Here is a 27,337-nt window from a genome sequence, read left to right as displayed (position 1 = left end):
AAAGAGGATGAAAAGACAACCTACAGACTGGGAGACAATATTTGCAAACCACAATTCTAACAAAGGACTATTATCTAGAATATATAAAGAAAACTCAACAATAAAAAAGCAAATAATCCAATTAGAATATGGGTAAAAGACACAAAGAGAGATTTTACTGAAGAAGATATTAACTGGCAAATGAGCACCAAAAAGATGTTCAAGATCATCAGCCATCAGGGAAATGCAAATTAAAGCCACATGATATCTCTACACAGTTATTAGAATAGTTAAAATAAAATTGACAACACCAAATTCTCACAGGATGGCACACACATAGCTGGTAAAACTATAAAATGTTATAGCCACTCTGGAAAACTTTGTCAGTATCTTTTGAAACTAAATATGCAATTACCATACAACTGAGCAATTGCACTCCTGGGTATTCATCCCAGAGCTACGAAGTCAGAAATAAAACATGTTGAGTTATTTTAATATAAGGAAATAAATTTTACGACAAATAGCATTACAAAGATAAATAGATTCACTTCATAATGATAAAAAAAATACAATTCACCAAGGACATATAACATTTTTAAATCTGTATGCACCTAAAACATAGTCTCTAAATAGAGAAAACACTAACCAACTGAAATAAAAGAGTAAATTTAAAAATCAGCAAACAATAAAAGATTTTAACATGTTACTTTTAATAATTCATAAAGAATCAGACAAAAAATCAACAAAAATTCAAAGTATTTGAACAAGCGATTAATCAACTTCATCTAGTACACATTTTTGGATATTCCAGCCAATAACTATAGAAAATGCAATGCAATTAGGCTATAAATCTATTTTTTATAACAATTAGAAAATCACCATCTGGTTGAAAAATAAGCACATTTCCAAATAACCTAATGGTCAAAGAAGAAATCCCAAAGGAAATAATAAAATACTTTTAACACAACAATAATTAAAAGAACATATATTAAAAGTGTGAGATACAGCTAATGCAGTATTTAGAGAAAATATTGCAGACTTAAATGCATATATTAAAATAAGCATAAATAAGCTAAAAATTTATCTGAAGAAGTTAGAAAAATAAACACAAAGTAGGTAGAAGGAAGGAAATAATGATGATAAGATTACAAATATAACGAAATAGAAATCAAACATACACTAGAGAAGATTACAAAGCCAAAATATTAAAAAGACTAAAGGGAAACTAAAAACAAATTTATGCAAAAAAATTTAGAAAATTTATAAGAAAAGTAAAAACCCCTAGGAAAAAACTAATGGAACAAAATTGATTCCAGAAGATATAGAAAATCTGTATATTTCCAAACCATTAGAGGAATGAAACCAGAAATTTAAAAATCACTCCCCCTAAAATTAATAAATCTAGGACAGATTACTTGACCAGTGAATTCTACCAAACATTCAGGGAAGAAATAACCCAAACCATACTTAACCTCTTTCAGAATATACAAAATAATAAAATACTTTTATACTCATTTTTAGGCTAGGATATACTCAATATTAACATCTGGTAAAGAAAGTATGAGAAAAAAAATTACAAACCAATCTAATTTATAAATGTGGATGCCAAAAAAGTCCTAAAAATAACCTTAATCAAACAATATGTAAAATTGAATAAAACAACATATAAAAATAATAATAAAAGTAGATTCATAACCAGGGATAAAAAGTTAATATTAGAAAATTAGGTTGAACATTAGAAAATAATCACTAATAAATTAAAGGAAAAAAACCATATGACAATCTCAATATATGGCAAAATAAAGCACATTTGATAAGTCAATATCCATTATAAAACTCTTTGACATATTAGAAATAGACAGTAATTCTCTTCCAGAAAGCAGGGATGCAATAATAAATAATTGCATTCCCCATAATTAGCTTTGTGCCTGACACAGAATAGAAAGGAGGTTAATAAAAGTTGAACGGATGAAAGAATGAGCAATGGTTTGAAAGTGGTAATATACATCCAAAAGAAAGTTTCCAACTGCCTTCCAACTGCATTATACATGGAATGTAGGACAATGTGCAGCTTCCTTTCAAAAGGATAGCAGAGGAAGCAGAGACCTCAAATTTGTTAAAGCCAGAAGGTAAAGAAAACTTGCATTAATAGGTTTTGAGGGAAAAAAATTTTTGTATGCTACATAAGAAGAGCAAGGGTTTCAAAGACAAAGTTTGGAAAGTAGAGGAACAATAGGAGGTTAAGACAGGGAGAAAAGCCAGCGTTGATAAGAGAATGAAAAAAAGTAATGGGTTTTAATCAAGGATGACTGATATGTGGCCTCATGAAAAAACCCAAGCCCCCTCCAAACAGAATCCTATTTAAAAGTATAGTACTCTTAATACACAGAAAGAAAATAATCAAAATTTTCTCCCCTTAAATTTATTTCTTAAATCTCTGATCACTGATACTCTTTAGCAGGCAACAAGTATTGGCAAGCGACAAAAATTAGGTAATAGCAAGAAAATATTAAAAATAAAAATTAGCTGATCATAATTCATTTAAATGGATAGTTCCAGGCAGAATGAAGTAGTCTGTAACAGAACAACTCTCATGATGAAAATAACTAGAAAACACAAAACAAACCAAAACAGAAAGGACTAAAGAGGCTAAGAATTCCTAAGAAAGAACTCCTGATAACTGAACTGACAAAGTGCAGCTGACATCTGCTGATTCTGGCTATGAGCAAGAGGTCTAAATGCTGGCTTGGTCCCAGCAGAGGGCCAATGCCAGGGGATAAAAAAAAGAGCATAGTTTTATTGGGTCTCAAAGAGCTGAAGAAACAAAACTGAAGACTCAAAAAACCTCATAAACTTGACCATTTCCCTTCATTCAGCTCAGCCTCTAATTGCATTATAGTAATCAGCCCACCACACTCCCAATTTCTCCCTAGCAAACAGAAGACAATATCATCCGGAGCCTCTAACTTTTCTTATAACAAAGTATGGAATTAAATCAAAAAATTACTGGGCACACCAAAATATAAGGACAAATCACTGAAAAGTAAGACTGTAAAGGAATAGAAAGTAGAATGGGCTGAGGGGAGGAGGGAAGGGGAGTTACTGCTTAATGGGTACAGAGTTTCAGTTTTGCAACATGAAAAGAGTTGCAAGAGTTCTGGAGATAAATACTAGTGATGACTGCATAACAATGTGAATGTATCTATACCACTGAGCTGTACACTTAAAAATGACTAAGATGGTAAATTTTATGTTATATGTATTTTATCACATTTTTAAAAAAGAAACAGACCAACAGGTGAGCCAGATATTGAAATAAAAAGAGAATAGCTATAAAATATCAATGATTAATATATTCAAAAGGGATGAAATGTCATTTTTAAAAGAGGAGAATTAACCAAAGAATTGGAATCTTAAGAAAAATAATTGAATGGAAATTTAGAAGGAAAAAATATGATTAAAGTTAAGAATTCAGTAAATGAGTTTAAAACCAAATTAGAACACAGCAGAAGGCAGGGTTAGGTAACAGGTCAATAGAAGATCTCTAAGTTGAAACAAAGAGAAAAACAAATGGAAGATACATACATATGGGAAACAATGAAAAGTAACTTAAATGAATATATTTCAGTGGTTATGAGTCTGCAGAATCACATTGTATTAGTTATTTATTACCAATAAGTTGTTTCCAGTTTATATAAGATTAAATATTCATTCATTCATCCTAACACCTATTAAACTCCTATTATATATACATAGCAATATGCTGGGCACTAGAGTTACAAAGATATTTAGTGAGACACAGTGCCTGCCCTCAAGACACTCATGGTCACAGGAGACACACAAGGAATGCTTAAGCCACTCTTAACAATAAGGAGTTCACTAGAATTTAGCCAGTAGATTTGGAGAGGAGGTAGGAGGTTCATTTTGGACAGAGTAAGTAGCCAAAAGCATGATGGTGCGATAGGAAGAACATAAAAGGTAAGGAAGTTAAACAATTTCAGTATATCTGGAGTATAGGATATAGTAGTGACAGTGAGGTGAAATGAGCAGGCATAGGTTAGCAGGAACTAGATAATTATTTGCCACATTTTTAAGAGAAAGGTGAAAAATGTCAAAGATCTCTATGATGTTCTGAAAGGGACACAGTATTTCACAAAGTGTATGCCTTTCAAGTGCCTTACTAGTTGAACAAGTTTGAAAAATACTCAATAATAAGATAGTCTAAACATTACATGACACTAAAGATCCTTCATAATCTGATCCAAACATTTTTTTTCCAGTCTCATTTACCTGAGTTCTTTAAGATACAGACACACCAATCAGTGTTTCAAATATACAGACACATCAATCAGTGTTTCAAATATACCCTAATTTTCACACTTCCATGACCTGCACAAGCCATTTCTTCTGCCTATACTCCCTCCTCCAATTCATTGTCTAGTGAACTTTTAATCATCTAAGGTTTAGTTTAACTAACAATTTTTCCTTAATGCCTTTCCAAATGCCTTGCTCCAAGAATAATTAATAACTCCCTCCATAGTGCTCCCAGAGTATTCATTTATTTATAAGATGTTTGAGTGCCTAATATATGCCAGGCACTTGGAATGCATCAATGAACAAAAAAAGACAAAGATCCCTGTTTTCATGGAGCACCTTATTGAAACTCTGAAGAAGGTGACAGTATGAAAAGGGAAAAGAGGAGCACATATACTTTGAAAAATCTTCTTAAGTGACTATTATTCCCTCCTCCAACTGTTCCAACCTAGGTGGAGAATTACAGCATTAGAAAGCATTACAAAAAAATTGTAATGAAAGCTAAATTTAAAATATAACAAGAGCAATACATAAGACATTGTTATATTTTCTTATATAAATTCTTACTTGTCTTTTCCTCTAATTGATTAACTTTATCTCTGGACTCCTCTAGCAGAAATGTTAACTCTTTCATTTTATTTTCTTTCTCAGTACTTTGGATCAATAGCAGTGATACCTAAAATGAAATATTTAAATAATACATTATAGATATGAAAAATTAAATATGACACCTTAGCATTTATCATTATCTGTGATTATTTTATGTACTTGCTTATATGCTTTTCAGCTGTCTGTGCCTGGCATTTAGTATGTGCCTGCACAATAAACATTTATTGAATGAAGGAATGAACAAACTAATGCAATATACCCAATATTACAGTTATCACTTAGAAGATTATATATTGAAATCTACTCATTCATTTATTCCATAACTATTATTGAGCACCTAATCTGTTCCAGAAACCATAATACGCACTGAATATACAGAGATGATGGAACTCACCTTCAAGAAACTCACAGCCTAGACCAGGAAACAAACAACTATACTTGAATATTATTAGTAATAGGACAAAAATGTTATAGGAATCAAGAAAGGAACACCTAAATCAGTCCTGGGGGAGGTAATCAAAAATTAATCCTTCTCAGAGAACTGAACTGAGTCTTGATAGACAAGTACAAATTAATCAGGCTGTGGGGGAAATGAACATTCTAGACTTGTATGAGAACACAAAGGATCAAGAGATCATGCTTCTATTCAGAGAACTGAAAATATTCAGATGGCTAGAATACAGAGTGCATGTAAAGAAAAGGTGAAAGATAAACTCATAAAGATAGACTGAAGACTTGCAGATTCAACATGGCAGAAAGACCTCTCTGCCCTATTTTCATCTTCAAATCACCCAAAAAATAACCAGTAAAACAACAAAGATGGACTTCATCTTCCATGAAACCACGAGACTTCTATAATCCAAACCACAACATGTAAAAAAGGAAAGCAGTTAGAAGGAACAGAAAATGATTTAGCATAGAAAAGCAAGGTCAAAACTAAGAGTCTAGGGGCTTCCCTAGTGGCGCAGTGGTTAAGAATCTGCCTGCCGATGCAGGGGACATGGGTTCGCGCCCTGGTCCCAGAAGATCCCACATGCCGTGGAGCAACTAAGCCAGTGCGCTGCAGCTACAGAGCCTGCGCTCTAGAGCCTATGAGCCACAACTACTGAGCCCATGTGCCACAACTACTGAAGCCCACGCACCTAGAGCCCGTGCTCCAAAACAAGAGAAGCCACCGCAATGAGAAGCCTGCGCACTGCAACAAAGAGTTGCCCCCACTCACCGCAACTAGAGAAAGCCCACGCGCAGCAACGAAGACCCAGCGCAGCCAAATAAATAAATAAATAAAAATAAATTAAAAAAAAAAAAAAACTAAGTCTACACAGGGAAGATTACAAATGAGAAGCAAGATAATTCAAACCCAAAGAAACAGAATGTTTCAAGAATTAGAAGCAACAGACACTGTGGAAGGTAGGTATGAAACAGGAGACTAAGTATAAGGAGACTGGAAGTTTGCAAAGAGTAGTAAGACCTCCCTAGGCCCTCTTAACCCTCCTTCCCTGGACTCTACTCCCTGAAAGCCAATGTAGTCAGAGAATTAACCTACTCCATCTTTATAAGAGACACTGGCATGATCAAATTGAAAAAAAGAATCTCTAAACCTGGGTATTCCAGGCACAGGAAGGGGTGGAGACAAAGGATATAATTGAGAAGTCAGCATACGGAATGATGAGACTCAGCTTGTCCTTCCTACCCTGCCAACCCAGCCCCAAAATGCCATCAGCAAAGTTTACATTCCCCGGCAGGAATTTGGAGAACTCCAGAAAAAAAAAGCCTTACAAATAATGACATTTAGGAGTCCCCAACAAAAACACTAGCTGGCCACAGCATAATTTTACAGGGAACCCCCCCAAATCTGTAAGCTCTGCTCATGTACCCAGGATTCCAACAAGCTTCTTAGCACTTTATTCTATTTTTGTGTTCTGTAATAATAAGCACAATTTTAAATTTTAAGAAGACCTCCTTCTTTCAGAAATCTGGTTTAAAATATACAGTTAAAATACAGAAAAAAATGTTAACTCTTTCAAAAGATCGAAGTATAACACATAAATCAGAATTCTATCATTTAACCAGAACTTAAAGAAAACTCTAAGAATCTTCTCTGTACTTTCAATTAACATTTGCCATTATTGTTCAAGTAGATATCCTTATTATCTATAATTACAAGGTATCTGTGGCAAGTCAGATAAAAACTCAGGAAAAATAGGGGGAAGTAGAGAGATGAGGACTCCTTTCTATATTTCATTTTCCATTCTGGATTCAGAAGGCTTGAAACTGTTAAAGTTGGCCTAATAATCATCTGAAATCAACATTCTTGTGACTGCAAAAGCACACAGACTCACCATTTTCAAGTCTCGCACTATGTGTCATTAATAGAAAGAAGCAAAAGAATGTTTTAGTTCCCCTTCATTGGTGTCATAAATAGTGTATTTCAAAATAAACTGCAAAATGTGGGTTGAGTGGTCAATCACCATCATCTTTGTATTTTATGAGGTTTTTGTCTGAACAAAACTTCTCACAAAATAATATATTTTTACAGCAATGTCCTAAAACCCACTAATTATATTGTAGAAGATTCACTGATTTTAAAAAAGGGCTAGCATTTAGTATGTATAAATTTGAGTCAATGGAAATTAAGGCAAATGGAAAATATATTTAAATATGTATAATATTAAAATTCTCTCAGAAATTTATCAAGCAGGCAGCAAGTACAAATTTCTCTTGAAATTTTAAGTATCTCATGAATTAGCGACTATAAAGAATACAGAAAGTTGATTTTTTAAAAATACCTGCTTTTCCTTGTTATTTACTTCCTTCTTGTATTGTTCATCAAGACGTTGGATTTTTTCATAATCTTCCTTTACTTTAAAAATAAAACAAATATACTTTAATATCTTAACATAACTGTATAACAAACAAAATTTTTAGTTTCTGATATTTTATTTCACTTCCTTATTTATCTAGATATTAAACCCCAAAGGTTTCTAACAAGTTAAAACTGCTATTTTCTTGCTGCTTTCTGTTTAGTAAAATAAAGAATTTAAATAATATCAAAGTTACAATAACTTTTAAAAGTTCTATCATTCTTATAATAGCAGATATATAAATTTTTTTCTTTATAACACACTAGTCTGAAATAACAGATTTTAAATGTGTATGTATATTATTATTTTAACATGCAATTTGACCAAGAAATGTAAAAATAAGACCAAATCACACTTCAAATCACCAAATCACACCATTATATAAACCATAATTTGATTTCAGGGAACATGTAGCTTTTGAAGCCAAAAGGGTATTTTTAACATATACCAATTCCCTGCCACATTCCACAAGATTTTGAGGGGCTTATAAAACCATATACAATACAGAAATTTTCAATAGTTTAGGCATCAAGCTGAAGGTATGAAAACATTAGCAGAATCTAATAAAAATATAAACAGCAAAAGAGTAATATAAAAAATAAGGATTCCTACACTTAAAATGGATTTCCAGTCTGGAATTCTCAGCTTGCACACGAAGTTCCTCAAAAGCTATTATCATTTTCTGAAATATATTTAACTTTTAAGAATCATACTTAGACTTTTTAAATAGCTTTCCTCAAACAATGAAAATAATAAATTTGTATCATGTGATCATTATATTTAAAACTATACAACTCTGAATAATGAAAATTCTATAACTTTTAACAATTAAATAATTTACTAAAATATTAAGAGTGCCTATTAAGGTAGCTTCCCAGGCGCTTAAAGGCACTGAAGACAGGTTATATATTACCAAACAGCAGCAAAACAATTGTTGGTACTCTAGTCATTTACTTAATAGCCCATATCAAAATCTGTAATTTTCTGTTGATTTTTGCTTACGTATTTCTGTCTTCACTAAAGTGTAACCTCTGTGAGGTCTCTCCCCATAAGAGTTCAAATTATACTTCCATTACCTGGCAGCATGAGTTCATTCAACATTCAACAAATCCTGATTTGTAAAATTGGATGAATTCATTTATTCATTTAATAAATAGTTACTGAGTGTCAATTATGTGCCAGGCACTGTTTTAAGCACTTAGGATATAAGACAAAGTCCTTACCCTATTGGAACGAACTTATATTCCAGTGTAAGAAAGAATATATACACACACAAATACACACACACACGTATATCAAATAAATATCATGTAGTTTTAAGTGCTCTTCAGAAAAGTTAGAGAAGGTGAGGAGATAGAGGATAATTGAATAGAAAGACATTTTAGGTAAAGTAGTAAAGGGGATAATAAAAAAGCAGAATGAAGCTTATGAGTTTGCATAAGATCTTGGATACAGAAGTTCTAGATAGAAGGAACAAATTCAAAGAAGCAAGATCAGAAAGAGCTTAGCAAGTTTGAGAAACAAAAAAGAAAGGAACAACTATAGAAGAGAAGCAAAGTGGAAAATGATAGGGGATGGGGTAAAAAAGGTAAACAGGCACCAGACACAGATTGATAATACTGGTATGTTTTTCAAATTAATGGTTAAGTGTCACAATGTGCTAGTCTCTGACACAGAGTTAATATCTAATAAATTAAGTTAAACAGTGTCACCAACATGTAAATTCAAAAAATACTAAAAACAGAACATTAATACTCATGGTATAGAACCCTGGGAATTTTATTGGATATAATCATATATCAAAAGATAAGTAATAATCCCTTTAGCAAGAACAATTGTTCATATCTTTGTAGCTATCACTCTAATTTGCTTAGAAATGCATCTGCTTAAAATATTCAAATTTTCAATACCACTTACCTCAATGTTACTATTTAGGTCCACATAAACTTGCCTAGTTTCTTCCCGTTCATATTCATCTATTATAAATATAAAATATTTCAAAAGTAAATTTTAAAACAATTACACTTCCAATAAGATAACACTCAAATGTCTCTGGTAAACATTAAAATATTTAAGAATCTGTGTTAGTAAAGGGCACTGGTATATCTTCTGAGTCTTTTAAAGTAGTATCAAAAGCAGCTTCATAGTAAGGTATGGTCATACTTCATGACATAACCTCAAATGCTAGGTGCTGTTCAATTATCTCTAATTTCCTTTTACAGAATTACTACTATTCATTAATTTATTCAAACTTTCTAAAATATATTTACAGTTTTAGCCTTTACAATAAGTAGGGATTTAACCACTAGTCTATGAAGTATTTTTCCTTTGTATATTTAAGATTCATGAAGTACATGTGAAAGGCAAAGCTCACTCTTGTTTCTGCTCTATCTCTGAAGAGGCAGGAAAGAAGATAAATCTCAAGACCAGAGGAACAAGTTAAGAATAGGTGTAGCCCCAAGGACAAATCTCCTGTAAATCCTCTATAATATTTTTTAGGGTTTTTTTTGTTGTTGTTGTTTTTTAACCTGAGCAATGATTCCCTCTAACTATACTCAAGCCTTGAGTAAAGTCAGTAAAACTTAGAGTTGATAGGTGGTGCTGCAGAGAATTAAGGCACGAGGCAGGAAAAGAAATGCAGCTGTCCCATCATCATTCCCCCAGGTAAGGCCAAGCATCACAGAAACCACATTAGACTAAAGGGAGGGTATTAGTCCTATATTCTCAGTAACAAGCTGCAAAACAAGAGAATGGCAGCTACGATAGACTCAAATGTCAATGAAGAGCCAAATGAACTGACTTTAGAAGAATACAAGTATCCTAAACTCCTCAAAAATACTGGAGAGAGCTCTAGACTTATCACAGCACATGGAACAGGAGCCAAACCACTTTTATTTGAATTTTAAAGGGCTGGAAAATTTAAAGAAATAAAGACAGAACACATCAGCATTTCAACAGAAAGATGGTTCATCCTTCTCACTCCATCTATTCACTGTCTCATATTCACTAACAAACACATTTAGCAACAAACCTTCTCTATTCCCCAGAAATTATTTGCGCCAAAGAACTGCATTCTATTGCCAACACCTCCAATCTTCCCATTACCACTACCACCAGTACTTCCAAAATACCCTCCAGTCATTCTTCCAATAGGCAAGTACTAAAAAGCAAATAAATAAAACTACAAAAAAAAAAAAATTGGTATAGATGTACTTTACAGTTGTCAGGAGCAAGTTGCTACAGGTGGCATAGAGAAGGGACTTTCATAGCAGAGTGTTCTAATGTACTGACATAATACTGTAACAATACAAGCCTACCTTTTTGGTTTTCCTGGTATCTATCTATCTATCTAACTCCCCACCCCCACCTCACTCCCTTATTCCCTCCTCCCTTCCCTCTCTCTCCCCTCTCCCTCCTCTCTCTCTCATACACATACACACACACACACACACACACACTTACTTTGCCCTAATTTGGCCAACTAGATCTTGCTGCACTCAGCATCTTAAATAAGAAATGATTCAACCAAAAGCAAAGAAAATGTCTTTGAGTTTCAAAAGCCCAGTATTGGGATTAGGGGAAAGATTCAAGATATAAACAAGTAATAGATTTTCAAAATATATAAGTCAGAGCAAAGCTTCCATCCTCTAGACCTAAGAAATATTTACCAGTTTGTAAGGAAGAAGCCTTTAAAAGGGGAAGCTGAGAGAGCTTATTAGATTCTGGCAGGTACTTAAGAAAGGGTTCTGTAGCCCTCTACCCTCACCAAGCTAAGCCTCAGGGTTGGGGAACACAGAAATCCCAGAGAGTTAGGGCAAACCAAGAGTAGAGTGGGGCTGTGCTTTTTTTTTTCTTCAGTATAACTCTAGGAAGATGACAAAACCTGAGAAGAAATGCCTGTGAAATATATATAGACAGGTAGGGCCTTAAACAGCTTCACAATTTCCCTTGTTCCAACACGTTGTGCAACTGAGCATGGTGGGATAAAGCACAGAGAACCAGCATACCTGAATAAGCCCTGAGGACTGGTATGAGGAACAGCTCACCAACTATCTATGTGGACCAATAACTGAATACCAATCGAAATGATGAAAGTCTCAGAGGATAGATGACTGAGAAACAAACGTCCCTCTCTACCACATGGTACTATATGGGCACCCCCAAATTTACATACAATCCCAGGGAAAGAAGAAAAATTCCCAAATTTACTGAGATAATTTCTTCCACGCTAGCAGAATGAAGGCTTTAAGATATAAAGATATAAAAAAGATATAAAAATATTAAAAAATATAAACATAAAATATAAATATAAATAAAGATATAAAAAATCTTAAAAATTAAGATTTTTTTAACATTTTAAGACATAAAAACCTTGTGCATACTTGAGTTTGTTGACTAAAATCACTCAGAATCATATATTCTACAAAATTTATCAGAGTACGAGAAAACCACACAGAAGGGACAGAAAAGAGATTCAGCTACCATAAGGAGAGCCATGCAAGGTGAAAACGTTAGAAATTGCTCAGTGACCTGCCGTACAACTATAAATATAAAAAGAGGATTCAACCACTATACTAGGACCAAGCTCAGTTTATCACCTAGTTTGTTTATTTAGTCTAGATAGTTCTTGCTTTTTTCAATGATGTATATGGTTAGAAAACCTACACGAGGCCTATGAAAAAATACTGTCAAACAAAAGGGGAACATGAAAGATGTTAAAAGGAACAGCCCATCTCTGAAAATGAACTCTAGAGAATTCAGATGAAGATTTCAGAAAACTATTTGGTATTCTCAACAGAACCAAGAAAATATGGTCTCAGTGAAAGAGGAAGATACAGTCATAAAGAAAGAACAGGCCACGTTAGAAATTCAAGAAATGGGGTGAATTAAATAGAAAAAATAAATAAGGAGGAAAGGGGCAATGGATGAGATAATGAGAGACTCAAAGGAACTAGAGATTAGAGGCAGGACAGGAAAGAACTGATACTTCAGAAGTCAAATTGTTTCCTAATACAGGAAACAAATGTAAATAGAAGGATTGGGGGAACAAATATTAAAACAAATAGAGAAATGATGAACAGAGGGCCAACAAACAAATAATAAGTATGCCCAAACAGAAATCAGAATAAGTGACCAAAGATATCATAAGGCTTTCCTGGTCTAAAGAAATAGACTGGTGCACATAGATTCAAATGGTTGCACTGACAAAACTGTAAATTATAAGGATCAAGAAAATGCCAGAGTCCTGGCAAGGGGGAAAATATATGCATAAATACATATACTATATATTTAGGTAGAAATCTAGGTATAGATAAATGGAACTATGATTATTCCCATTTCACAGATAACAAAAGTGTGACACAGAAAAATTATGTTATTTGCTAGGATCCCAAAATAATAAGTGGTGGTACATGATTAAAACACAGGTCTGCCTAATGAAATCCAGTAGGGATAAATGCAAAGAATGCTATTTGGATCCAAAAATCTAAATGCACTTACAAAGAATGACGTAAAAAAAAAAAAGTGAAAGATTTTAATTACTAGTGAAGTCACTAAAGCCTATAATACAATGTGACTATCAAATAAGCTGACTTTAGAGTTCATTAATGACACCTACAATTAGACAAGAAATAGTCCTTTATACGGGTCAAGTTACACATTAGATTACCTCATACAGATCTGGACTCCTAAATATAACAATATTCAAACAGATCAACCAAAATAACAGAAGTACAAAGAATCTTGAAACATCTAGGCTGAAGAAGACAAGATTCAGAAAGGACAAGTAACCACCTTTAAAAATCTAAAGAGATAAAAAAGTGCTTAAACTTCTTCTGTATGCCTTAAGGAGAAGAATTACAGTAAGAAGAGAGAAATTACAAAGAGATTTCAGTATAAGAGATTTCAACAGGGAATTCCCTGGCGGTCCACACTTTCACTGCAGGGGGCCCAGGTTCCATCCCTGGTGGGGAACTAAGATCCCGCAAGCTGCGTGGGGTGGCCAAAAAAACAAAAAGAGAGAGAGAGAGAGATTTCAACATAAAAATAAGAGCTGTGCTTAAATGACAGCCTCGCGGTTAGTGGGTTTCCAACACTGAATATGTTCAAACCCAGGAAAGACTACCACTTGGTAGTCACAAAGGAAATTATCAATTTCCTATAAAAGAATTAAAGCAATGGATATGTAAATAGACCAAAAAGCTTTAAAGTCCTTTTCAACACTAAGTAATTTAGATTAAGGAATAAGGCTACAGAAAAAAAAAAAATGTATGCAGTACTTCAAATGGCAGGCTAAAGAATTCCAATGTACTTAATGTGAGCAATAGACAGCCATTTAAAGGGTTTTTTTTTTTAAGGTACATCTAAGAACAAATTTATTCTTTATTTATTCATTCATGAGTTTATTTATTGCCTGCTATCTTCACAGACACTGTGCAAAGTGTTGAATATACTGAGTCAAATAAGACATGATCCCTTGCCTGCAAGCTTACAGTAAGATGTAGTAGGTACTCAGTATTTGTTGAAGGAATTCATAAATACATGGTAAAGGTATACTAAGGGTACTAAGTAAATGAAGAGGAGCATCTAAGTCAGAGTGAAAAATTAGGGAATATTTCCCAAGGGTGGTAATAATTACTCTGAGTTTTGAAGGACAAATATGAATTAACAAGATGAAGAAGGAAGGAGGATCAGCCAATAAACATATGCAAAAACTCAGAAGTATAATCTGTTTAGGGGTTAACAAGTAGTTCTCCATGAGCTTGTGTATGTGGGACATGTGAAAACTTTTGGCAAGGTGAAGGGAAGTGGCAAACACCATGCTATCCTGAAAATTATGGAAAGCCACTGAAAAAATTAGACAGTGACGTTATTTGATCTATATTTTGAAAAAAGCATCCAGGACTCTGTTTTATGGTAATGACTAAATAATTCTGACCAACCTTCCTCCTAAAGACAAAAATCTGGAGGAATTTTTTGAATTATTGAAAGAATCAAAGATCTAAAAAGATAATGATGAATCATCAGGCCAAGAATAGGTTGAGGATTATAACTCAGAAAACCTAAACCAACTTCCAGTGTCAGTCAAGATGGAATACGCCCACTATAGCCTTTCTCTCCCATTGATTACAACTGAAAACTCTGGATGAAATCCATAAAGCAACTACTCGAGGAATCTGAAAAGTAAGCAAAAGCAGGTAGATTGGGAAGAAAAGTAAAATCTTAAAGAAGTGACTCATGTGAAGGTGAGTTTCCTGTTTGTTTAGTTTTTTTCCTACCTTCTCTCCTAGCATTACTAAAGTGTAAGGGCCCAGCAGAACTGTAAAAGCAAAAGGAAATCCTGATTTTTTTTTTTCTTTTTTTTTTCTCTTCCAGCCCTGCCCCAAGGGTGGCTCCAGTAGTGGAGCTACAGCAGCCATGGCAGCAAGTGCATATAAAACCCCAGGAGAAACTCCATGTCTCTCCCCAAAGGACAGGAGGACGGGACCCCTGTAAGGCTGAGGGTGAAGGGGCGATGCTAGAGACAGCTCGAGAAGGGGATTCCCTAATTATTTGTATGGCTTGGCACAAGTCCCATAGGGAAAAGGGAGGATGTGCATGTACAAGGTAGACCCAAGGCAAATACAGCAAAGGCTCTGAAATCACTATCCAAGTCCCAGAACTAATCTAATCTTGAATGGAGCGTACATGAAACAGACGCAGAGTAACATGGCAAAAGCTTTGAAAACTGAACTGATAATGGAACCTCAGCACACAAAAGGTAAGATAGAACTTGTGATCTAAACTTGAGTTGCCTATCTGCTAAAATACAAACAAACAAACAAACAAACATTCTCCAGGGGATTTTTAACAGGACCCAGAATCTCACAACATGTCCAGGATATAATCTAAAATTTCTCAGCATTCAAAGAACTAGGAAAATGTCACATCATTCTAAGTCTCAAGCAAACAATCAAAGATAATGAAGTACACAATGAGATAAACAACAAGAACTAGAATCTACAAAACAACAAACCACAGAAACAGATCCCAAGGGATTCCAGATATTGGCATTGCTGGACAAAAAATTTAATAAAACTAAGCTTACTGTGCTCATGGAGACAAAAGAAAAACGAGTTTAAAAATTTCTGCAAGGAATTTGAAACTCTAAAAAGTAACACTACAGATATTTTTTAAAGAACAGAACCAGAGAATACAAGAGCAGAAATTAAGGCCTAACAGATGAATTTAAAAACAGTTTAGAAACACCTAAATAGAGAATTAGTGAACTGGAAGAAAGCAGAAGAAATTATCCTGAAGGGAGCACAATGAGAAAAGAAGATGAAAGATCCAAAAAAGGTAAGAAATATGGAAGGAACAGCACAGTGACCTCACTGTTATGACTTGAAAAGATTTAACAGGCTCTCATCTAAGGGATTTTGCATTTGCTGTTTCCTCTGCCTGAAATATTCATTCCCAAAATAGCTACATGATACATTCCCTCATTTATTCAGGTCTCTAATCAAATACCACTTAATCAGAAAAAAACTTCCCCAAATACCCTATCCCAAAATATTCTCTTTTTAAGCAGTTGTCATCACCCAACATGTATTTTATTTATTCATTTATGGTATGTGTCCCTTTACAAGAGTGCATACTCCATAATAGCAGAAATTTTGTCTGTTTACTACTGTTTTCCCTCAGCATCTAGAACATTTCATGGCACATAGTAGGCACTTTTTAAAATGTTGAATGAATAAATAAAAGACAGAAAATCACAATAGCAAAAATAAAGGCTTACGGCAAGAATACAGATGGACTTTACAGTAAATATAAGGCAAGTATTAAGATGTTTTTAGGGCAAGAATATACAATGGAGAAAAGACAGTCTGTTCAATAAGTGGTGTTTGGAAAACTGGACAGCTACGTGTAAATGAATGAAATTAGAACATTCCCTAATACACAAAAATAAACTCAAAATGGATTAAAGACCTAAATGTAAGGCCGCAGACTATAAAACTCTTAGAGGAAAACATAGGCAGAACACTGACATAAATCACAGCAAGATCTTTTTTGATCCACCTCCTAGAGTAATGATAATAAAAACAAAAATAAACAAATGGGACCTAATTAAACTTAAAAGCTTTTGCACAGCAAAGGAAACCATAAACAAAACAAAAAGACAACCCTCAGAATGGGAGAAAATATTTGTGAATGAAGCAACCGACAAGGGATTAATCTCCAAAATATACAAACAGCTCATGCAACTCAATATCAAAAAAGCAAACAACCCAGTCAAAAAATGGGTGGAAGACCTAAAAAGACTTTTCTCCAAAGAAGACATACACATGGCTAAAAAGCACATGAAAAGAAGCTCAACATCACTAATTATAAGAGAAATGCAAATCAAAACTACCATGAGGTACATTCATTCAACAAGTGATACGCTCAGGGCCAGGGATCCAGCAGTGAATAAACAGACAACAATTTTAATCTCATAGAGCTTATATTCCATTGCGGGAGGAGGTAAGATAATAAACATCTCAAAAAAGTAAAACCTAGAGTTTGTCAGATAGTGATTGACTGCCCAGGAGTGAAACAATTCAGGGAAGGACTTGAAGTGTCAGTAGGGGTTGGGGTCATCAATGTACAATAGAGTGGCTAGGCTAGAACCTAGGGTAAGATGGTATTTGAATAAAGACCTGAAGGAAGTGAGGGAGCAGCACATGATGATGTTGGGGAGGGGTGGGAGCATCCCAGGCAGAGGGACCAGCAGGGACAAAGAACTTGAAGTGGGAGTAGGTCTGGAGAGTCTGAGGTGGCCAGAGTGGAGTCAATGAGGAGGAGAGAAGCAAGAGATGAGGATGGAAGAGTAGGCAGGGGCAGACATGAAAGGCCTTGTGGACCATTGTCAGGACTTTGACTTTTCTGTTGAGTGTGATGGGAAACTGCTGGAGAATTAGGAGCACAGCAACAGTACAATCAGACTTAGGCTTAACAGTATTATCTAGACCTCCAATGCCCCAAAGGTGAGCAACAGACCTTTGGAAATGTGGCTGATGAGATGGAGGGACTGATTTTTCATTTTATTTCATTTTAATTAAATTTAAAACTCATTTCTTGATTCAGTGATTGGAAAACTTTTAAGTGTGTTTGGAACAACTTGGGTATGTGAATCTATTTTATTCAACTGTACGTTTATGAGTTCTAAATATAGATCAGGTATTTCCAATAAAAATTTTACCATCTGAAAGAAAAAAAAAAAAACCTACCATGAGGTATCACCTCACACTGGTCAGAATGGCCATCAACAAAAAATCTACAAACAGTAAATGCTGGAGAGGGTGTGCAGAAAAAGGAACCCTCCTACACTGTTGGTGGGAATGTAAATTGGTACAGCCACTATTGAAAACAGTATAGAGGTTCTTTACAAAACTAAAAATAGAGCTACCATATGATCCACCACTCCTGGGCATATATCCGGAGAAAATCATAATTCAAAAAGATACATGCACCCCAATGTTCACTGCAGCACTATTTACAATAGCCAGGACATGGAAGCAACCTAAATGTCTATCCACAGAGGAATGGATAAAGAAAATGTGGTACATATAAACAACAGAATATTACTCAGCCAGAAAAAAGAATGAACTAATGCCATTTGCAGCAACATGGATGGACCAAGAGATTATCATACTGAGTGAAGTAAGTCAAACAGAGAAAGACAAATATCGTATGATATTGCTTATATGTGGAATCTAAAAAAAGGTACAAATGAACTTATCTACAAAACAGAAATAGAGTTACAGATGTAGAAAACAAACTTATGGTTACCAGGAGGTAAGGTGGGAGGAAGGGATAAAATGGGACATTGGGACTGACATATACAGACTACTATATATAAAATAGATAACTAATAAGGACCTACTACATAGCACAGGGAACTCTACTCAATACTCTGTAATGGCCTATATGGGAAAAGAATCTAAAAAGAGTGGATATATGTATATGTGTAACTGATTCACTTTGCTGTACACCTGAAACTAACACAACATTGTAAATCAAGTATACTCCATTAAAAATTTAAAAAATAATAATAATCATAATAATAATAGAATAAATAAAAGATGTTTTAGGAAAAAAAGAATCTACATGTCACATCAAGATATACTCTTTAGAGGAATTCTGTAGTGGTCCAGTGGTTAGGACTCTGTGCTTTCACTGCCAAGGGCACGGGTTCAATCCCTGGCTGGAGAACTAAGATCCTGCAAGCCATGTGGCGGCGCCATAAATAAATAAATAAATAAATAAACTGAAATATGAAAAAAAAAAGATATACTCTTTAGTTCATTTAAGAGATCACCTAAAAATGTTTAAAAGGTTCTTCAAACCTCTCCCACCATCTGATATCTGACTTAGCTTAAAACTAAATGGAAGAAAGAACTAGCAGCCTTGTCTCTCTAGCCCAGGTTACTTTCTACAATGCAGTCCATATACTATCTCTCTACCCCATCCATATACTTTTCACCACTTTTTATATTTAGACAGAAAAGTTAATCTTGCAAGTTGAATAAACAGGGTATCGTGTGAGAGCTGATAGTGGTGCAGTACATTCTGGAAGGTATATATAGTTACAAAAGCAAAGTACTTTAGGCAGAGACCAAGAATAAAATAACTAGCAATACTGCATACTAGAAATAATAATAACGGCTAACATTTATTGAGCACTTTGCACTGTTCTAAGCATTTTATATTTATTAACTAATTTAATTCTCAGAACAACACTGAGGTACTTTATTAACTAATAAACAGAGGGTCAGAGATTACATAAATTATTCAAATTATTCAAGGTCAAGCAGATAACAACTGAAAGTTTGAATTTGAGCACAGGGCTATCTATGTCTTCAGTCCAAGCTCTTAAGCTGTGTGGTATCAATTAAAATTTGAAAAATAGAGGCTATCCCGAAAAAGCAGGTAGACAGTATTTCCCAATAGATTCTTGGCAGAAACAAACAAACAACAAAGTAGACCTAGTGGCAGATTAATGACAAAGACAAAAACAATTATTTTTGAAAATCAGATTATGTTTTTCATCAAAACGAAAAAACTTCCTACTTTACAATTAACATCAAAATATGCATAAAATAAAAACATGCACTTTCACATATATACCACAACCTTAATAGAATGCTTTAAAATAATGTTTCTTTAGAAGAAATTTGAGAATTCTATTTATAAATAAATACTACACTGCTATTCTTAAGCACTATGCTTTCAGCATAGCCCTCCATCAGTATTTTCTATTATGAACATGGCTATATATCATTCTTGATTCAATTTCCTCGTTGTTCCAAACAGAAGAGAAGGTTAGTCTCAAGATCACACTTTAACTGAAATGAGAATTAACCATAAATGCCAAGTAAATATGTATCTTTTAAAATATATTATCTTTCAAAAAGCTTGAAGAACTTTTCAAAGCTCAAAGAACAGAGAATCTAGTTACTACTTATATAAAGAAATGGTATGAGACACATATAACTTGTTCAAATAAAAAATGGCTCCTGGGACTTCCCTGGTGGTCCAGTGGTTAAGAATCCACCTTCCAATACAGGGGACACGGGTTCAATCCCTGGTCGGGAAACTAGGATCCCACATGCCGCAGGGCAACTAAGGCCGTGCCACAACTACTGAGCCTGCATGCTCTAGAGCCCACGCACCACAACTAGAGAGCCCACGCGCCACAACTACTGAGCCTGCACACCCTGGAGCCCACGTGCCGCAACTAGACAGCCCATGCACCACAACTACCTAGCCCGCGTGCTCTGGAGCCCGTGCGCCACAAGTAGAGAGAAGCCTGCGTGCTGCAACAAAAAGACCCCACATGCCACAATGAAAAGACCCCACATGCAACAACCAAAAGACCTTGCATGCTGCAATGAAGATCCCACGTGCCACAACTAAGACCCAACGCAGCCAAATAAATAAATAAATAAAAATTTAAAAATTAAAAAAAAATTTTTTAATTGGTTCCAAAAAATGAAAAGACAATTTGTTCCCCTCTCCACCCCCCACCATTAAAGTAATAACAATAAATTGATAAAATCATATAAAATGAGAAAGATATTTACATTTCTTTGTCTTTTCTGCAGATCTGGCACAAGTTTCTTTGAGTAGATTACATAAATGCCTTGTAGCATTATTCCTGAAACAGAGGAAAGAGTTTGCATAAGTGTAATCTATCTCAAAGCAAAATCATATATAAAAGTTATGAAACATTACTGTTACAATTTTAAAGAAATTCTTAAAACATCACAATATTTAATATATATCACATATCGTTCATAAGTGACTATATGAAGGAAAAATTAGTTGACTGTACTATTAGCAAGGGTGATTTAATAACTGCCTCCTTTTAAAGTGAAAACTCCTTAAAAAGTTTCTACCCAAGTAGCTTTCAATAACCTTTTAGTAAACAGTTCCAGATTCACCTAAGAAATAAAATGAGAAGAGAGGATTGGGATTTTCATTACTACTTACCCCAGAAATATTCTAGCTATCTTACCTTCAAAACATAAAATAAGTAATTCTCTGAAGAGTCATTAATTATGTGAATAAGACCTCTGATCATCTCACAGATGCAGAAAAAGCTTTTGACAAAATTCAAAATCCATTTATGATAAAAATTCTCAACAGAGTGGGTACAGAGGGAACCTACATCAACATAATAAAAGCCATATATAACAAGCCCACAGCTAACATCATACTCAACCCTGAAAAGCTGAAAGTTTGTCCTCTAAGATCAGGAACAAGACAAGGATGCCCATTCTTGCCACTGATATTCAACATAGTATTGGAAGTCCTAGCCACAGCAATAGACAAGAAAATAAAAGGCACTTGAATCAGAAAGAACAAAGTAAAACTGTCACTATTTGCAGATGACATGTTATTCTATATAGAAAACCCTAAAGCCTCCACCGAAAAACTGTTAGAATAAACAAATTCAGTAAAGTTACAGGATACAAAACCAACATACAAAAATCAGTTGTATTTCTCTACACTAATAACGAACTATCAGAAGAGAAATTAAGAATATAATTCCATTTACAATTGCATCAAAAAGAATAACACGCTTAGGAATAAATTTAACCAAGGAGGTAAAAGACCTGCACACTGAAAACTATAACACACTGATGAAAGAAATTGAAGAAGACACAAATAAATGGAAAAATCTTCTGTGTCCATGAATTAGAAGAATTAATATTGTTAAAATGTCCACACTACCTAAATGGAGTCTGGTACCAATTCCAAATTTGGAAGTGGGTTACCCACACCAACAAGCAATTCTGGGCACCACAGCTGAGTGTCCTACAATTCAATTCTGACACCATCTACCTGGAGATAGCATCAGACTTCATAAGTTAAGGGTTCAGTCCTATAAGACTGCTACCCATTGTAAAGCAATTATACTCCAATAAAGATGTTAAAAAAAATAAAAAAATAAAAAAAAGACTGCTACCCTCCCCTTATCCCACCAACTTCAGATGCTAGTTGCAAGCCCAGGTCATTACCTGTGGCTCTGTCCAACTGGCTATAAATCAGAGGTTCCCATGACCTCCTCCTTGGGTTCTATTAATTTGCTAGAATGACTCAGAGAACTCAGAGAAACAATTTACTTACTAGAGTACTGGTTTATCATAAAAGGATATAACTCAGGAACAGCCAAGTGGGAAAGATGCATAGGGCAAGGTATGAGGAAAGGGTGAGAATCTTTCATGCTCTCTCCAAGCTCATCATTCTCCCCAAATCTCCACATGTTCACCAACCAGGAACCTCTCGAACCCTGACCTCTCAGGTTTTTACAGAGGCTTCATTAGATAGTCATGACTGATTAAATCTTTAGCCATTGGCAACTGATCCAACCTCCAGGCCCTCGCCTGTCCCCAGAGGTTGGAAGTTCCAATATTCTAACCACTTGGTTGGCTCTCCAGGCAGCCGGCCCCTATCCTTAGGTGGGGTCCAAAAGTCACCTCATTAGCATAACAAGACACCTTTTCACTCTCAACATTTAGGAAATTCCAAGGGTTTGAGGAGTTGTGAGTCAGGAAAGATGGATGAAAACTAAATATATATGTGAAATATATCTTGGTCATCTGAATGACCAAATATATATTTTTTTCTTATAAATCACAATACCACACTACTGAAAGCAATCTACAAATTCAATGCAATCCCACTCAAATTTCCAATGGTATTTTTCACAGAAACAGAACAAACAATACCAAAATTTGTATGGCATCACCAAAAACCCCAATTAGCCAAAGTAATCTTGAGAAAGGAGACTAAAGCTGGAGGCATCACACTTCCTGATTTGAAACTATATTGTAAATCTATAGTAATCAAAATGGTACGGTACTGGCATAAAAACAGACACATAAATCAATGGAACAGAATAGACAGCCCAGAAATAAACCCACAGATACACGGTCAATTAATTCATGACGAAGAAACCAAAAACATATAGAATGGGGAAAGGACAGTCTCTTCAATACATGGTGTTTGGGAAACTAGACAGCCACATGCAAAAGAACAAAACTGGACCACTACTTTACACCATACACAAAAATAAAGTCAAAAGGGATTAAAGACTTGAACCTAAGATCTGAAATCATAAAACTCCTAGAAGAAAACATAGGCAGTAAGCTCCTTGACATAGGTGATGATTTTCTGGATTTAACACCAAAAGCAAAGGTAACAAAAGGAAAAATAAACAAGCGGGCTACATCAAATTAAAAAGCTTCTGCACAGCAAAGGAAACCATAAACAAAATTAAAAGGCAACCTACTAAATGAGAGAAAATATCTGCAAATCATATATCTGATAAGGGGTTAATATCCAAAGTACATAAAGAAGTCATGCAACTCAGTAGCAAAAAACAATCTGATGTTAATGTGGGCAGAGGATCTGGACAGAGATTTTTCCAGAGAAGACATACAGATGGTCAACAGGTACATGAAAAGGTGCCCAACATCACTAACCCCCAGGGAAATGCAAATCAAAATCACAATGAGATACTACCTCACACCTATTAGAATGACTATTATTAAAAAGATGAGATAACAAGTGTTGGGAGGATGTGGAGAAAAGGGAACCCTTGTGCACTACTGGTGGGAATATAAATTGGTTCGGCCACTATGAAAAACAGTTTGGTGGTTCCTCAAAAAATTAAAAATAAAACCATATGATCTAGCAATTCTACTTCTTGGGATTTATCCAAAGGAAACAAGAATACTAACTTGAAAAGGTATATGCATCCCCATGTTCAATGTAGCATTATTTACAACAGTCAAGACATGGAAACAACCTAACTATCAACGGATAAATAAAGTGTGGAATATATATACAGCCATAAAAATGAAGGAAATCCTGTCATTTACAACATTATGAATGGAACTTGAGAGCATTATGCTATATGAAATAACTCAGACAAAGAAAGACAAATACCATATGGTCTCATTTATATGTGAAATCTTAAAAAAAAATTAAAAACAAACTTACAGATACAGACAACAGATTGATGGTTGCCAGAGACAGAGGTGGGAGGTGGGCAAAATGAGTGAAGGGAGTTAAAAGGTACAAACTTCCAGTCATAAAATAAATCCTGGGGATGCAATATACCGCATGATGAATATAGCTAGTAATATTGTATATTTGAAAGTTGGTAAGAGAGTAGATCTTGAGGGTTCTTGTCAAAACAAAAAATCTGTAATTATATGTGGTAATGGATATTAACTAGACATTGTGGTGATCATTTTGCAATATATACATATATCAATCATTACATTGTACACTTAAAAATAATATGTTATATGTCAATTACATCTCAACCAAAAAAATTTTTAAAGGTCAATATAATGTAGTCATATCTTCCAAATATCATTAAATGGTATTGAAAGTTAAAAAAAAAAAGACCTCTGGGTGTCTTGAAGTTGCTAACATATACACCAGTTTAAATTTTCCAATGTATAATTTTTCTGCAGAAATGAATTGTTACAGATTAACATTTTATAATAATTTTTAAGTCTAAATATTAGTTTAATGAAGAGCAAAAGCTGTAATATTACATAAACTACATTCTTTAACATTTTCAATAATCTAATAAATGAAAAGGTTAAGAAGTCACTGAAATCACAGGTGGTTTTGTTTTGTTTTCAAAGCCTGTGACTATTCTCTACCACAAATCAGTAGTTCTCAAAGTATGATCCTTGCACCAGCAGCATCCACATCACTTGTTAGAAGTACAAATTCTTAAGTCTACTCCACTGAATCAGAAACTCTGGCAGGGGAGGAGAGGCCAACGACATGTGTTTTAACAAGCTCTGCAGGTAATCCTGAAGCTTGCTAAAGCTTAAGAACCACTGTTCTAGAGAGAGGAACTTTTTATTGTTACTGGTTTTGTAAAATCAAAACAAGTAACTACAAACCTAATTCTTGGACTTCCCTGGTGGCACAGTGGTTAAGAATCTGCCTGCCAATGCAGGTAACACGGGTTGGAGCCCTGGTCCGGGAAGATCCCACATGCTGTGGAGCAACTAAGCCTGTGTGCCACAACTACTGACCCTGCGCTCTAGAACCCACAAGCCACAACTACTAAAGCCCGTGTGCCTAGAGCCCATGCTCTGCAACAAGAGAAGCCACCGCAATGAGAAGCCCGCGCACCGCAATGAAGAGTAGCCCCCGCTCACCGCAGCTAGAGAAAGCCCACGCGCAGCAACAAAGACCCAACACAGCCAAAAATAAATAAATAAAATAAATTAATTAATAAAAAAAAAGGATGATACTAAAGTTTTAAGCCAAAATTAATGGAAGAATGATTGGGCCACTGGCAAAAACAGGAATTTGACAGTGAGAATTAGCTTGGAACAAAGTTGAGCCCTCTTCTGCAAGGGTTTCACCTAAAACAATAGTCAAACAAAAAGGTATACAATATACATAGGCAGTTGTAGATATAGGATTATCAGGTACCTTTTTCAACACTAAGTAATGGCTTCCCCTGCCTGTCATTTTAAAAAGTGAGAAGTTATTAGTCAGTGACCACAGTTTGCCAAATGCAAGAATGTAAAATAGGTATGTCTTCCTCTTCTCCACAGCACCCAGATAGAATTCTATATATCAATTAATATTATACAACAGAAAGAGCTCATTCAATTTTTGGAAATTATTTTAATAATTAGTTTGGAATAAAAAATAAATTTGTAAAGAACAAATTCATTAAATTATTACTTACTCTTTTATTAAATCTTTATTTTCTTGAATTCCTTCTTCTAATTTCAAACTTACTTTTTCATTTTCAAACTAATTTACAAGACAGAAGAACAGTTCATCACATTTTACTTAGCAAAATAAACATGAGTATATTCATTAAGCAGCATTTCTTTGCTAACATGCTATGATGGTCTATAAGAATTATTTACTTTGAACACAAAAAAGAACTTTTTTGTCACACTTATGGATATCCTATAAGAATATGGGTCTCACCTTCATCAGTCTAAAATTAGGTTTGCTGAATTATCTCCAAAATGTATCCAACAATATTTTAATGTGATATTATCTTCCCTAAACATTTTGAAATGATATTTTATCTTTCTCCTAACCCAATGTTGCATTTTCTCAAAATTTTTCTGTCACTATGCCATAAAATTGAAGCGAAACAGGTTTAAATTTAAAGTTTTATCTACAATGTCATTTTCTAATATGATAAAAAGACATATCAAACAAAACATCATCAGTAACAGGAACTAATAAAAATTAAAATTCTATAATTAGAATCATTAAATCAATCTTTATCTAAAGTAAATTACTATTTCCCTAGTCATTTGCATTAAGTTTCGTGCAGCCTGTCTTCTGCTCATCCTAAAGTTGAAATGCAACTAATATTAATGAAACTTCAAAAAACACCATTCTTAAAATCCACATCACAGAAACAAGATAAACCCAACTTACCCTGAAATAATACTCTAGTTTTAATAGTATTATAAGATTTACTATACTATATTTTCAATTACAAATTTCATTATACCTGTAGTTCTTGAATGGCCTTCCGCTGTACTTCAATTATTTTTCTATTTTCTTGCAACTTGTTTTCTTTCTGCTTCAGTTCAGATTCTACACTCACTTTCCACTTCTTGATCTTTTCAGCCTCCTTATACAGTTTTGAATATAGTCTGCTCATTGGCTCTGAATTCTATTATAAAATAGGTTTTCAAAGACTGTTAATAGTTCAAAATTTTAGTATAACCAAACTACAGCTGCCTATTGAAAATATCCATGAGTATCTTAATAGTTGAGACCAAATCTCTCCTCAATTTATGCCCTAATACCATGCTGAAAGCTATATTAACTTTTTTCTAACTACTAAGGCAATATTAGCTACTTCACTAAGGTTACTGGTCACCTAAGTTATTCCTTGATGAATAATATCAAATAACTTCAAAATGTGCCTAAGCCAGAAGTTAGAAATCTTTAAGTCAATAAGAGAATCTGGCTGGTTAAAAGCTAAAATAAATCAATCTACATGAAATGTGTCAATTTTAGGA

The 27,337-nt window shown here is 34.3% G+C and overlaps 1 protein-coding gene across 2 annotated transcripts in view; it reads right to left on the bottom strand.

Annotated features, from left to right (window-relative positions):
• Positions 1-27,337, bottom strand: part of SYCP1 (synaptonemal complex protein 1) — a 166,398-nt gene that overhangs the window by 136,531 nt on the left and 2,530 nt on the right. For both annotated transcript variants that reach the window (XM_068538146.1, XM_068538148.1), the window contains exons 5-11: positions 26,821-26,985; positions 26,029-26,096; positions 20,873-20,946; positions 9,684-9,742; positions 8,379-8,448; positions 7,692-7,765; positions 4,861-4,969 (exon numbers count right to left, since the gene is read on the bottom strand). In XM_068538146.1, the coding sequence (XP_068394247.1) occupies positions 4,861-4,969; positions 7,692-7,765; positions 8,379-8,448; positions 9,684-9,742; positions 20,873-20,946; positions 26,029-26,096; positions 26,821-26,985 (619 nt within the window). The remainder of the gene's footprint in view (positions 1-4,860; positions 4,970-7,691; positions 7,766-8,378; positions 8,449-9,683; positions 9,743-20,872; positions 20,947-26,028; positions 26,097-26,820; positions 26,986-27,337) is intronic.

The sequence above is a fragment of the Eschrichtius robustus genome, chromosome 3 (genome assembly GCF_028021215.1).
Source record: "Eschrichtius robustus isolate mEscRob2 chromosome 3, mEscRob2.pri, whole genome shotgun sequence".
In the NCBI taxonomy this organism is placed as follows: Eukaryota; Metazoa; Chordata; class Mammalia; order Artiodactyla; family Eschrichtiidae; genus Eschrichtius; species Eschrichtius robustus.
Note: the sequence above shows the minus strand (reverse complement) of the source record. Positions and strands in the feature narration are given on the sequence as shown.